General features: G+C 42.4%; 1 protein-coding gene across 2 annotated transcripts in view; it reads right to left on the bottom strand.

The window, feature by feature from the left end:
• The window catches only part of DOCK1 (dedicator of cytokinesis 1), a 229115-nt gene that overhangs the window by 7683 nt on the left and 205897 nt on the right, over positions 1 to 15535 (bottom strand). For both annotated transcript variants that reach the window (XM_072339424.1, XM_072339425.1), the window contains exons 49-51: positions 11573 to 11771; positions 7066 to 7219; positions 2500 to 2645 (exon numbers count right to left, since the gene is read on the bottom strand). In XM_072339424.1, coding sequence (XP_072195525.1) covers positions 2500 to 2645; positions 7066 to 7219; positions 11573 to 11771 — 499 coding nt within the window. The remainder of the gene's footprint in view (positions 1 to 2499; positions 2646 to 7065; positions 7220 to 11572; positions 11772 to 15535) is intronic.

Raw genomic sequence — 15535 nt, 5'->3', positions numbered from 1 at the left:
ACTGGGATAAAAGACTTAAACAGACTAAGCTAAGAGCAGACTCCAAATAATCTAAGACTAAAATCTCAGGCACTACGTGACACTCTGGCCTGAAGTTTTAAGTTATTTCTTGATGAATTTATCAATGCACGTTTCAGTTCACTAAAGCTCTTTTTTTTGTTTCCTCCTTCTGGACTGCAAGGCATCTAAAGCAAACCATGTAATCATTTCTTATGCAAAGAAGGAAATCCAATCCGAATGCTGCTGATATAATCTTATCTACCACGCTTTTATTTTTTTAACTCATTTTTCTTCACTGATAAAAACGAGTCCCGTTTAAAAGATCATCAGTTTACTGGGCAGAGAACCATAAAGTTATGAAGTATGTAGTTATTTGAGCCCGGAAACACAAAGCATTGAGAATCTCCCATTGGGATTTAATCACAGCAGTTATAAGGATTTACTCATCTGGTCTTTCAAGTCCAGCACTGTCGTTTTCTTCCTGTTCTTTATAGCTTCTGTTCTACAAGCTCGATGAAATAAATGTGCAGAGTAATATAAACCTAGAATCTTCTTCTAAACTTAATTCTAACGCTTTTACCTGTGCCTTTGTGACAGACGTGCTTTAGATTCAATTTCCAGACTTGGAAACCCTGCTATGACCTCGTCTTGGGAAGCTTATAAGAATGCAGATGCTGAAATCTTGGACACTTGTCTAAGGAGATACCACTTTTATTTGATTAGGTTTCTAAGGATGCTCAAATCCAGAGCTCCTCCAGCACTGTGTGTTAAATGATGGGGACTACGAGGGAGCTCTGAGGGAGCTGGGCTTGTTCAGCCTGGAGAAGAGAAGGCTGCAGGGTGACCTCATTGCAGCCTTCCAGTAGCTAAAGGGAGCCTATAAACAGGAGGGGAGCCAACTCTTTACAAGGGGAGATAACGGCAGGACAAAAGGAAACTGTTTTAAGTTGAAGGAGGGAAGACTGAGGTTGGATATCAGGGGAAAGTTCTGTACTATGAGAATGGTGAGGTGCTGGAACAGCTGCCCAGAGAGGCTGTGGATGCCCCATCCATCCCTGGAGGTGTTCAAGGCCAGGATGGATCGGGCCCTGGGCAGCCCGGTTTAGTATTGAAAGTGTAGGCTGGTTGCCCTGCATGTGTGGGGGGCGTTGGAGCTTCATGATCTTTGAGGTCCCTTCCAACCCAAGCCATTCTATGACTGTTTTTCTAGAATAATAAAGAATATGAAAAGAAATGTGAAAGGAGTGTGAAGAGTGAAGACTGTAAATGGAAAAAAAATAGACCTTAATAGAACTTAAGTTTGTAATCCCAAGCTACTACCATGACCTGAAACCAGCTGCTATATCCCAGAAAATGAATGCACTACCCCGAAAACTCATAAAGGAAGAAGTTCAACCAATCTGAAACCTGATCTGGATTTCTCAGCTTTCTTCATGAGGGTTGATTCTTCCTCCTCTACATTCAGTAATTCTCCACTTAATGGTCTGCATCCAGGTTAAGCAATAGCCAGACACTGATAGAGAAGCCAGATGTCATCTCTATACTTGGTTTTTCCCTGTTTAGCCTGAAAATACTAAATTCCTGCTGGTACACAGCTATGGTTTTAAACAAGGAGAAGGCCAGACTTGTGCTCTGTGATGCACTGCGATACTTCCTGTTGCACAGAACTGATTTCTGCAGATTTAACACTAAATTCCTGGCTTTATTTTCCATTGAGATTAGAAGTGGTTTCCCTAAACAAACCATTTCCTGAAAAGCAAATTACACAAACAAATGACGGACAGCAGAGAAATCCTCGCAGACAACTCTACAGACAAAGAACAGTTATTACCACTGAGAGGCTTTGAGCAAAAGAACAGCTTGGCCAAAGTTACACGTTTCAAAGTCGAAGGAAAGAACAGCTCTTTAAACATATTTCTTTCTTCAGAAAGAAAATAAGCGGCCCTTCTCAAAAGTGCAGCTTAAAAAAAGACTGGATTGTTTCTAAAAGCTTCCAGGATGCAGGAAAACTACGTTGAAAAAAAAAAGCATGTTTTGTTCAGAAAGCTGAGAAACCGTGCTCATGATGAAGAGCGCGTCTGAGCTCCTTCCTCAAAGGGAACGTGCATGTTTGCCTCTAGGAAACAAGTGGCAATTGAATGCTGACAAAACACAGCTCCAAAAGGGAAAGATGTCAGCTACATATTTTATTTCCTTCTCTGAGACAGGATTGAAAGGCTATAAAAACTAATTTGCTGCTGAGACTATATCCTGTCAGTTTAAGCTCCCTTACCAACATATCTAAGGACAGTTTGCTGAATCTTCTCCACCAGAATGAACCCAACCTCATGCCTCAAATCGGACCCAATGAGGGACGTTGCTCCTGCTCCATACACCTGTTTTTAGCTGCAGAAACCTTTGGCTCTGCTGATGTCCACTCACAGAGTTACACTTTGTGTGCTGTTAAAAGTAACAAAGCAAAGAAAATGGCAGAAAATGATCGCTGCCTTTGTGACTCACCCGTTGATGAGGGGGAGGGGACGTTGTCGGACTGATCAAGTCTTGACTTTCCATGAGGTTCCCATAGTCGGCCATGCTTCCTTTGAGAGGCAGAGGAGGAGGGATGTCTGCCAGGTCGGCACTAGACATGCCGTTCAGCTCCAGATCTGCAAAAAACACCATTTGGTTAACTCTTCAATAAATGCAGAATCCAAAGATACAGACTATGCTTGTTCTTACAGCACTGCTAAAAGGAAAATGATGCGGTTGATTCCCCATTCCTGGAGACTTTCAGGGTGAGGCTGGATCAAGCCCTGGGCAGTGTGATTTAGCTCTGGTGTCCTCGTTCATTGCAGAGAGTTGGACTAGATTGCCTTTCAAGGTCCCTTCCAACTCTATGGATTCTTGGATGGGGCCCTGGGCAGTCTGGTCTAGTGTTAAATGTGGAAGTTGGTGGCCCTGCTCATGGTGAGGGGATTGGAGCTTGATGATCCTTGAGGTCCCTTCCAACCCGGGCCATACTGTGATAATGCCACACAGGGAATGTCTTCCCCTGCTCTGTGTTGCTTCCATAATTCTCTTCAGTTCGTGAAATGAGGGACTTCAAAGGAAAAAAGAACAAGTGAACCAAGTGCCCAATCAGGGGGATGCATGCACTGTGGAGTTAGTGCTGGGCTAATTTTTAGGGTACACTCAAAATACTTAAAACAATTCCCTCTTTATAACGAAAAATGACAACAGATTTCCATTCAGATGGAAGTCACACCGAAATAGACACAACTTGGCAAATGTGATTTTCTCAGCTGTAAGCTCTGCACTTACACATTGTACTTTAATAAACAGCAGAAGTTTGGTAAGTGCAGTGAAAGAATAATTGAGCTAAGCTTTATTTACTTTCCAACAGTAAAATAAAAGCTCGTTGTTAACAGAATGCACAAATGAAAGCCTGTAATTAACTACATCTCTCTCAAAAAAAACCTCAAACTCCAGGTAACTGTAATAAATGAGCAGTCATTAGTTGTTGAGTAAATAAACGCACGCAAGAAAAGGCACAGAGCATTTATTAGTACTGTTTGCCTCGTAGAAAATTCCCTTTTCTTAGCTGATAAATCCAAGCAGGTATGTGCTGTAAAGGGGAACAGCCTGAGGGATGATAAAGTTTATTGAAGCCTGAGTGATACATATGTTCCTGCGTAGAAATCCACCCACGGAGTATTCCAGGGTAATTCAGTCATTTGAACGCAGGCAAAACCCAGTGAGAGCTCGACGAGACGAGAAACTTCATTTATCTTTTGATCAATTAGGGCGAGCGTTTTCATTTAAGGAACTAAGAAAATATCATTTTTATTTTGTTGGAATGATTTGTAAAACCACCGGAGGACGTATTTATTCAGATATGTTTATTGCAAGGTTTCTATTGATATCTTATAAAAGTGCCCTTTTATTATTCCCTAACACGGCCTCTCACCAACACAATTTAACAGCAAGGCTGTATTGATTTGTCACTGAAAACTGTAATTTTCATCCTCCCTTTCACTCAAACTCTCACCACATCAGAAACAAGAATATTTTCCATCCTGGGACTGCAAATTTACAGAGGTTTCTCCTATATGAGGCTGAATAGCGGTGTTTGTCCTCCAGGCCCTACATTTCTCATCTCTTTTTCCATTGCTTCTGTTTCTCGTCCTTCCTTTCCTACACAGAGGATTTCTCCACTCCTCAGCCATTCCAGTATTAATAACAGTTCCTATTACATCCCTCCATCCGACTCCACTCTGTCTAGCTCACGTCACTAGAACAGAACTGTATAACAGCACTGCCTATTTGTAATTACATATTGATGCTGCCAATGAACTTCCCCAGTCATTCTTTATGCACTTCCCAGCCATGCTGTGTGTCAGATCACACACTTTTAAGGACATATAGCTCACAGAAAAAAAGGCTCCTTGCCTGTGCTATGTGTCATCTACAGCTCTACATGTCCATACGTATACATGCACTTCTATTAGTGCTTTTTTTCCCCATGCCTTTTAGAACAGCACCAGGAGATGTTTCAAAAATGGCATCTTCTTTAGAGCTGTAACTTGACCAGAATCTCAGATTCTGCTTCATAGAGGGAAACATTCTTAGGGTGTGTATAGTAAACAAGTCATGTTTCTAGGTCTCCCTGGGAGGAAACCGAACATCAGCATAACCACATGCTGTTACCCATAGACATACATCAGAAATCCACTCTTTCATTCTATCAGTAGCCAGATTTAACTGCTCTGAATCTTTCATCTTGAAATCTCTCATGATGCTGCAATGCCTGCTTGATGTCATCTCTACCAATGCATGAAGACTAATGGCTGCTACCAAGAAGACTAATTTTTGTAAGGTATTTGACTAACCCTTTCTTTCATGAGGCTAAATAATCTTCCAGATCTTTTCCATTTGGAAGACCATGGGAAGACATGTGAGCAATGCTTTCATAAGCTGCAGAGGAAATAACACCTACAGGCGGCCCTGCAGAAAGGTCTGCAATGCTCCACACAATCTGAGCTGTCAGCATCTGCTTGCACAGCAACCATGTCCCACTCTGCTTCTGCCCCTTCTCCCTACATCCCCCTACTGCTATGACAGCCCTCAATCTCTGCAGCCACTTCTGCAGGCTGTACAGGACGCCTTCACAGCCTGCTAACTTACTAAATTAACCCTTGTAAACACGGACAGGGCATTTCTATCCATACGACTCATTCAAAAAACACGTTAACAACAAAAAACATTGTAAAATCCTGTGATTGTTCAGCCTGGAGAAGAGAAAGCTGTGAGAAGACCTCATTGCAGCCTTTCAGTATTTAAAAGGGAATTATAAATAAACTTTTTACTTGGGTAGACAGCGAAAGGACAAGGGGGGATGGTTTTAAGCTCAAAGAGGGAAGGTTTAGATTGGATGTCAAGGGGAAGATCTTCAGAGAGAGAGGCCAGGTGCTGGAGCAGCTGCCCAGAGAGGCTGTGGATGCCCCATCCATCCTAGGAGGTGTTCAAGACCAGGTTGGATGGGACTCTGTGCAGCCTGGGTTGGTACCAGATGTGGAGTTTGCTGGCCCTGCCTGTGGCATGGGGGTTGGAACTTGATGACACTTGGGGTCTGTTCCGAACCCAAACCATTCTGTGATCCTATGAAAATGAAATACAAAGATAAAAACAGCCTGAGTCGCTAACCTCTCCTGCAGTTTAATGAAACCCAAAGTCAGCCCACTGCAGGAAAAGAGCTCTGAATGCAAAGGGCAGTAATTTTCACTGTTAAGCTTTAAGAGGATCTACTTGCTTAAAACCTGTTAATTCTCTCTCTGGAAGTTCTCAGCCATGGTTTCTGTTTTGCTCTCATTATTCAAGGCGTTTCATCAGACTGGGATGGTCTGAATATTTGTTCTTTACTGGACAGGTGCCACTGAGAATCTCTTTGAGCTGGCAGGAGATCAGCTGGATGACTTCTTTTCATCTTAACCTAATGACCAAATTTTACACTCCATTCTCCTAAACTGCCTGCTAACAAGCAAGCAATATTACTTAGCAATCCATTAACTGCTTTTAGCCGATTTGTGCACCCAAGTAACTTTTTTATCCTCGGAATTCCACAGAATTTCATTGCTGTAACTCCTCAGGCAATTACAGACAAGTCTCATGGATTCTGCAGTAACTGACTTTATGTAATGCACCTAAAGCTCGTGTAAATAGATGTAAATATTCATAGACACACACAAAACTTTCAGATACCTTTTTAAAGGAAGAGATTAAGTTGGCGTTGATAAATTAGGTATGACGAGAAACAATCTCAACCAAAGAGTATTTCTGTTACAGGAACACATGTACTTCAATTCTCTGCCTATCCAGAGAATTAAAGAACCTTTTTCTTGTCATCCATTCTCCTCTTTGCTAACATTTAACCTGCTGCATTAGGATGTGGGTGCACACACCAAAAAGATCATTCATTTTTCACATGCCAGCAGAAGAAAATACTCAGTTTTTGGAGAACAACACTATGAAAGAAATACGTGTTTCATTACACTCAGATTTGCCACAGGGTTTCCTGAGCGTGGAAGCAAACGTATGATCTTCTACAGAAAACCTAAGTGAGAGATGTCAATGTCAAATAAAACCCACCCAAACACCTTTATTTCCCTTGGCTTATACTTACTAAATACTAAATAAATGCTCCTTAAAGGTACAGTTACATCAGAAGACTATTTTTTCTGATTTTATGCTAGAAAATATCAAAAATCCAATACAGAATTGAGTTCAACACTGATTTCTGACAATTATTAAAAATACAAGTAATTTGAAATGAATGACATCAGTAAATGAAAATAAATGTTCCCAATGCAATCATTTTGCTTTTGTAAAATGCTTAAATATCTTCTGCTGGCAGCAAATGCAAAGAATGGGAGGTTAAGAGCTAAGCTGTCCTTGCTCCTGTGTGCCACGTTCCACAGTGATGGTAAAAAGAGGAACTGGAAGAACTCAGCTCCAGGTGTGATGCTCAGGAAAAGCAATTCCCCAAGGGCAGTTACTGTGCAAGACAATAAGATTTAATTAAAGACTTACTTGACTGTATGCTGAAAGAGAGTTTTGTCCGCGGAGTTATGGGAGGTGGTGTCACTTGGGAGCTGGAAGGTGAAGGGGAGACGGAGAAACGCCTTTCGCTCGACATGACGTTTAGGACCTGGCTTTTTGGTCTCTGTGGTCTCAGTGGGCTGATCTGCATAGGGACAAAAAGTGACAATCCCTGTAGTTTCACTGCAGTAACATCACAGCTGGTGACTTCTAACCTTAAGAACAACCAGTAGTTTTGTTAGAGCGATTCCTTTTAATTCTGAGCTCCACTCTTTCCTACCCATCTGCTGGCCCTAACATTGCCAATAATCACAGTGAGGAAAGGAGCACTTTTCAGGAGACCACAGGAAAAGAAGCAGAAGCCTGAAGTTAAGGTGGGAAGTACAGCCAAGGTGCAGCATTAGGGCAAAATGGAAACTGGTGAGGTGCTGGCACAGCTGCCCAGGGAGGCTGTGGATGCCCCATCCATCCCTGGAGGTGCTCAGGGCCAGGTTGGATGGGGCCCTGGGCAGCCTGGGCTGGTATTAGATATGGAGGTTGGCAGCCCTACATGCAGTGGCTGGGTTGGAGCTTCGTGATCCTTGGGGTCCCTTCCAACCCAAGCCATTCTGTGATTGTATGATAACTTTTAACTTGTATGTGACTGACCAGCTTGGCTCCCTTCTTTAAGGTTCACTGCTCTGCTAGGGAATATGAACTCTTCGGAGACAACAGATCCGTAATGTACCCACTGCTATTTCTTTCTTCTTTTTTTTTTTTTCAGTCCAACAAAAGCAAGATCAATGGTGAGCAATGTTAGATGTCACTAAATCAATAAATGTACAGCCTATTATTCTGATTACAAACATAAGCTTTCAAGTGGTCTGTTAAATACCTGGCTTCAGTGTTAGATTTGCTATCAGCCTGCAGAATCAAAGAACTAACAAAGAGAATTTATGTTAAAGAAGTTCATGCGATACTTAAAAGAAGATATAAATCTCTAGAAAACTATAAAGACATTACTGATGATCTTCACATACCAAAGGCATTTAATTTATCTTCTGATAAGATCAGAGTACTACAAGATCTCTGTAATTAGGGTTTGGGTTTTGATCAGTCAGAAAATTCATTCCAAGTACAGGAAAAAATGTATTTAAGCCACATGACTACACAAAACTGTTCCAAATGCTGCTTTTTAAGGAAAAGGTAAAAGCTTGATGAGGTAATTCTGCACAATTGTATAATCTTCTCATGCTCTTCCAACAAAGATTCATTTAATTGGAAAGAAGTCAGTTCCTACATAAGAACGCTCGCCATAGCGATAGAAATACTCATGGCATTAAACAGCACCGTATTGAGGAGAGCAGCTGATTATTTCGATCAATCCCACATCCAAACCCACTACGGGTTCTCACTTACTCTGCTTCAGCTGTGTCAATGCTGAATGCGGTTTCCCAGGTGGATGTGCATCCTTCAGCATCACCTCAAGCTTCCTGCTTCCAAGGTCCTCACAGAGGAACCCAAATGTCTCTCAAAAACACAGCATTACCATTGCTTTGGGAGCAATTTCAATGTGAAAAGAGGGAACTTGCACAAAGCACAGCTCATAGAACAATGGAAAATTTGAGCTCTTACTCATAAAAGATAATGATTGCCCTCCTATATTATTAATAGGGGACATCTGTCTCCTGAGTGCAACAATTTTAACAGCAAATTCTGTCGTTAAGTTGCTTGACATTATCTTTCAGAAATTCCTGGAGACAGCGAGAGGACTTGTCCAATCACTGTAAACCAATCTCAAATGAGTTTCTTCTATCTGCCACTCTAGAGAAAATGAGCCACACCGACACCGATTAAAATTTGACGTGGTCATTTTGGAACTCTTCTACTCTGCAGATACTTAAAGAGCAATGGGAACTCTGGTTCGTATTACTGACCTGTGGATTTTAAGAACCTCAAACTTACTGTGAGTAACTAATTATGGCATCTGATTTTCCTTCAGCTTTATAACCAGGGGAAAACTGCATGCAGTCATGCACTGCAAGCTCTTGCCTAGAGAAGGAGAGGAAAACTCATGCTGGACTTTGCCCATTTCTTTCCTCAGATGACAAACTGGAGTGTGCCTTGAAGGGCCACCATGCTCTCCTTTCCAGTTTTTAAGATCCTCTCTCCCTCCAGCAGACACTGGTCCAGAAACACTGCATTACTTTCCTTTCATGATGCTGAAGTTTAGTGATTGCAAAGGTTCTTGTACATTTGCAGCATGGCCAATGAAGAGTTAAAACGAGTATGGATGCATACAGGAATATGAATTCTAAGAGGTAGGAGGGCTAAGCTTCATCTCCTGAAACAGGCAGTAAGTGGCAGTAGTTAGAAGATGTGAAGAGGACAAGTGTCTGTGTGAAGCAAGCAGTGCAGCTCAGATCCTTGTAGGACCCTTCCAACTTAGGATATTCTATGATTCTAAGCAAACGAACCTGCCCTTGGTAAACAGGCTGGTTGCTTCCAGTCACCTTCTTGTATTTCATGTGCTTGCAAATGGCTTCCAGGTGGGATGCTTTGTGACAAGGGTCTGAGATAAGGTGTTTGTCCAGAATGCAGTTGCCCTAATCACCTTGCTTTGCCCTTCCCAAATACAGATGCAGTCAGCATTTTTATTTTCTCAGTCATAAGCAACTTAATGCAATGCACAAGACATTTCAGAGATGACAGTGACCTTGCAGAGACATCAGCTGGCTTTTTCACCATCCTTGGATGCCTCCCATCTGGTCTCATGCACCTGTGCAGATCTAACTGAGATGCTTCAAAACAAAACCTTCTTCTATTATGGCTTGTGCTCTTCTCTCACAAACTCTGCTAGTCTGTGCAAGGATCTGGGGGGAGCGAATGCGCTGCTGCTGCAATCACAGAATGGCCTGGGTTGGAAGTGGCCTCTAGGATCATCAAGCTCTAAACCCCCTGCTGCAGGCAGGGCTGCCAACCTCCACATTTAATACTAAACCCAGGCTGCCCAGGGCCCCATCCAGCCTGGCCTTGAACACCTCCAGGGATGGATGGGGCATCCACAGCCTCTCTGGGCAGCTGTGCCAACGCCTCACAACTCCCTTGGTAAAGAACCTCCCATTGATATCCAACCTAAATCTTCTCTCCTTCAACTTAAAACCATTCCACTTGCCCTGCCATTATCTATCCTTGTAAAGAGTTGACTCCCATCCAATGTGCAGGTTTAGTCAAAATATGACTGTTTCAGTGTTCCTAATATCTCCAGAGTAGAACACATTGTGTCAAAAAGACTTACAGAAACTGATGCAAAATTTATTTGCTCTCTGCAAACAATGCTCATCTGGCTGGTAATGGTAGCAGAAATATCCATTTCAACAAAAGAACTGACCCAGAATTTACAAAAGTCAATGGGAAAATTGTCACTGACTTCAAGGAAGTTTGGGCAAAAAGCCTGTGGGATTCACAGGGATTTTATGAGGTTCTGTTCAGCTAGCAGAGGGCCTATGGCCATATCAAACACAATCAGACTGGAGTCTTCTATGATGTCAAAACACGCATCTGAGAGATGAAATCATTTATGGATGGAAAAGGAGTAAAATGCAGGAAACAGAGAAGCTATGGCTGAGCTTCTAAGCAACACTCAGCTACAAAACCAAGCAGACGGACTCAGAGGATCCAGTAATCGGAGTCAGAAAGAAAGAGTTCCTGAAGTCCAACATAAATGACAGAGCCCCCTAACGAAAGACTCTGAGGAATCAAAAGTTGGCTCTACAACTACATGTGCAAGTCTTTTAAAGAGCATTACAGTTATTTCTTGAGGGCATGTTTTAAACTATTGGCCTCCAAAGAGGTGCCCAGGCAGAGATTCTGAGGTTACGGGTAGTTCATGAAATCCCTGCTCCAGCTTAGAGCAGACTTGCTTTCCATTTCAGAACTAAAACTTCTCGAGTTCCCTAAGCCTTCAGGACAGTTTCAGTGAATTAAATATACGCCAAGAAGAGAAGGTTTAAAAGAGATATGCCCTGTAGTTAATATACTTATACACAGCTACCGGTGGAACTGCTTACGATTTTCTGCTTAAAATAGCCTTTCAAGAGCACGTAATTCCATGCACGAAATGACCTTGTAACATCTCCACCAAAAACCATCTTGCAGTGGTTGGCTGAAATATGAGAAAACCCATCGCAATCTACTGGGAAACATAAACTCAAAAGGTTGCTAGGAAGGGAGCATTATTTTCCTTCAGAGGTACCATCCAAACCTCTCACCAAATGGTCACAACGTACCTTTTGGGAAGATTTCCATAGAGCATACCTTGATTTCTTTCAATGCTGCAAATAAAGTCTGTATGTTTGATTCGCTATCAAACATCAACCTCAGAGCACATTCCATTACAGTCATCATTTGTTTGAACATTAAAATTAAATTAAAACTAAACTGGAAATATCGACATTTTTACTTAAAACCAGAAGGAATAGTATTCAGTATTGGGTAAAGCACCGCGTGTTACAGTTACCGTTTCTGAGAGGATCACTGCTTCAGACTGCTGCAGAGAAATATCAGTAGACTTAAATTCTTTATCGAATATTTCCTGGTGCTTGCTGTTCCGTTTCTCCTTCTTCTTTTCTTTCTTGTCTTTTTCTAGGTCATCCTTGTCCAATTTATCTTGAGATCTGGAATGCATCTTTTTTGGCAGGAGGGGCTCGAGCACAAACCTAAGGAAAATTGTAGCTTAGATCAATAAAATGCTATTTTCAAAAGAGCTCATTTTAATTTTCATAGTCCCAACAGCCTCACTTTGGTTACAGATGATTCCCTAATCCATTAAACCTCAACTGAGAGAAAAGGTGTGGGCAGAAGGTCACAATAATCATCACTGCCTCCGCTTACAATTGACAGCAGAGCTGCTCCAGGACCGATAACTCCAACTTCCCTGCCCTGTGGTGTATTTACTGTTCCACAGGGACACAAGCTCCTGAGTTCTGCTGCATGAGGTTCGTATGAAATTGATCTTTGAATTCAGCACGCCCATGATATACATGGTGGCACGGCGACAGGAGTGCTAACAGAGCCCAGGACTTCCAGTGGAGATCAGCACTACGCAAAGAAGGGTGGAAACACCCCTCCTGCTACCTGAGCTCCTTGGGCAGTCTGCGTGTCTACAAATAGTGTTAAGCATTTATTTAAAAATAATTAAAATAAATAAAATAGCCAAGTCCTCAAATTCCTCCTGGACAAGCTTTGTTGTTGCTATTAAAGGTATTTTTATGCCCTAGAAGAAGGTTAACATTTGAGACACTGTTTTGCAGTGATGTAGTGAGAACACGCACAACACAAAAAGCTTTCTAATGCTTGTAACTCATCCAAATTACAGCCTGTTTTCATGGAAGAGCAAAAAGCATCACACCATTCTCTGCACTGAAGTATGAAATGTAGAGGTATAATTACAGAAACAATAACTGTTCCTGTCTGTAACAAAAGAGTGTTAGGATATATACTGACAGAAGTATGCACAGACAGACTCACCTACGGCACACACCAATGGGGAGGAGATCATAGAATGGCCTGGGCTGCAAAGACCCACAGTGCTCATCCAGTTCCAACCCCCTGCTGTGTGCAGGGTCACCAACCAGCAGCCCAGGCTGCCCAGAGCCACATCCAGCCTGGCCTTGAATGCCTGCAGGGATGGAGCATCCACAGCCTCCTTGGGCAACCTGTTCCAGTGCGTCACTACCCTCCAGCATTACAGAGAACCTCAACTGTGATCATGCAGACAGTCAGCAGGAGCCAGACTACTTTCCAAGGAGTGGTTGCTCCACACCTGCAGCCGTGTGCTCTAAGTGTGCAAACACACGCAAGGCTGACACACCACGACCGCCATCTCTGCAATCTCTACAATACCCAACTTCTTCACTTCAAAGATAAAGAAAACCCTTAGGGGCTACATGAATTTTTCAAGTAAAACCTCCTGTATTTAAATAGCTTTTATATTATAGCGGAAGACTTCTACATCATATCAGAGCTCTTTTCAGTTAATTTTTTGCTCAGTAATTTAAAGGGAGCTTACTTTAATTTCAGCTTTTAAAGACTAGTTTCAATAAAGGGCAAAAAGACATTTTGCTCTTAACTAGCTAAAATATTCCTAGCTAAAGTCCTTTAAAATTCATACTAAGTAAACATGGTATTAAAAACACAACCCAGTTAAAGTTACACCAATGGATTTTAAGAGCACTCCACAAATTATCACCTGAGATAAAAGTCTTAAGAACAACAACTGAGAAAAGTTTAAAACTTGTTAAAACTTGGTGCTTATTAATCGAGATCAAGAAAAAAGTTGTTACAGAAAGGGTAGTTAAGCACTGCAATGGGCTCCCCAGGGAGGTGGTTGAGTCACTATCCCTGGATGTGTTTAAAAACCATTTGGATGTGGTGCTCATGGGCAGGATTTAGCAGAGGGCTGTTAGAGGTAGGGTAGGATGGTCAGGTTGTGGTTGGACTCAATGATCTTGAAGGTCTTTTTCAACCTGAGCAAATCTATGATTCTATGATTAATACTGGAGCAGTTGGGGTGCCCTGATGACACATGGGTGTGCAAACCAAGCGTGAAGTACTGGAGGGTTCACGTTTCAGACAACCCTCAGAGATGCAACCTCCATCACCTTCATTACAGTGATAGCCAGCAGGAAAGCACCCTGCACTGTGCTACATGGGGACAGTTTTGGTGTTACTACAAATTTCAGCGTACTTTTTTCAGTTCCATTTGAAGGAAAAATGCTGAAAGCAGAACCTGTGGCAACAGCCCCGGAGTTGCTACTCTTATAACCGAAATCACAGGAGCTGGGAGAGAAAACTTCAAGCTTAGCTGGTAGAGCTCCTTATCTCACAGCGTCAAAGCGCTCTAACAAATACCTTCTGTCTCATTCTACAGACAGAGAAAAGGAAGGGAAACAACTTGCCCAGGGCTGCAAAGCATGTCAGTGGCAAAGCCTGGGTCTGAGTGCAGGCATCCCAGCACAGTGCAGTTATTTTAGCTGCCTGGTTTGTACAGCCGGGCTGTTCCTGCAGTGCTGGATTGCAGTGACAGCCACCCACGTGTGCCCCTGCCTTGCGGGCAGCTTGCAGGTTTACAAGAAGAATTGCCATTCTTCACACAATGATTAATTGCTTCCCTTCTAGGCATTACTATTATTAGTACTATTAATTATTTGTACGCAGCGTATCAGTGACAAAAATGGGCCAGCGTGCCATGCTCATACTGGAAGTATATGAGAACTTTCAAGACACTTGGGTGGAATGGGACTCCCCTTTGCCCAGCTGGTGCTGTGAGTGCCTGCATCCATGCTCCAGCAGTCCCACTTTGAGCAGTGGTTAAACCAAAGGTCTCTCTTTAAAGTAAGAGGTTTATTTATACGTAGAGCTGGGAGTTGTAAAACACATGCTATGTCAATGTATGCTTTGAGTTCTTATTGTTAAAAGGCTCTGAAATCTGGGCCAGCTGGGAGAAGGCATAAAATACAAGTTGGGTGGGTGATACGGGCAAGGCACTGTCAGCTCCATTTTTAATTGCTTTTCATAGATCTATCTCCAATCTAGGAAGAATCTATCTTGAAGAGTGGGCCAATGGAAGGTAGGAAAGGCCTGATTATAAGCCCGGTCAGCTTTGGGTAGGGACACGACGTAACTCTTTCCAAGTGAGGAGTGACAAACTACCCACAGCAATCTGATTGTTATTTGCATTTTAGAGCTCTTTCATTACGTTGTTTAACTGATGATTTTTCTTCTCCTGCTCCACTGATCAAACAAATGAGCATTTTTTTCATGCCTTCTAAGTGATGATCTGTGTTAGCTACGTCTTCTCTACATGTATTACAGCTGCATTACACCCAGGCGATCAGAGCAGGAGCTGAGCTGCACTGCGATCCACGAGTTTTGGTTTTATGCATGTACTGAGTGGACTCATGAGATCCTCAAAATCCCCTAATTGACACCTACTTAAAACTGGGATGGAGATGAAAAAATTATGAAAGAAGCATTCAGTGGAGAAAAAAACACACAGGTAATGATTTTGAAGGGAAAAAAGAGAAAGAGGCAGGAAGGAAAAGAAGTGAAGGTGAGGAACATAAGAGGAAAAAACAATTTCCTCCTGAGGTAAGACGAAGTTGCCCAGTAACACGGGAAGGTAGGCATGCCAAAGTTCCAGCAAGGCAACTTCCACAGCTGAATAAGTGAAAATGCATTACTGGCTCTGCTGTCCTAAGCTTATATAAACATGATTCACTGTGCATGTGTTACAGAGGGTAATGTAATGAGATCTGAACCTCACTCTGTTTGCAGTTCATTCCCAATGTGTACATAAACTGTTTGTAATCAAGGTAAGTATCGTGTTGGTCCTTGGGTGATGTACTTAATTTTACTTGATGCTTTCACTCTCTAGTCAGGTAATAACTTCCTCTGAAGGTGCACGAGGGGCACTGATGTT

This window comes from Excalfactoria chinensis, chromosome 6 (genome assembly GCF_039878825.1).
Source record: "Excalfactoria chinensis isolate bCotChi1 chromosome 6, bCotChi1.hap2, whole genome shotgun sequence".
In the NCBI taxonomy this organism is placed as follows: domain Eukaryota; kingdom Metazoa; phylum Chordata; class Aves; order Galliformes; family Phasianidae; genus Excalfactoria; species Excalfactoria chinensis.
This window is presented reverse-complemented; position numbering and strand designations above follow the sequence as displayed.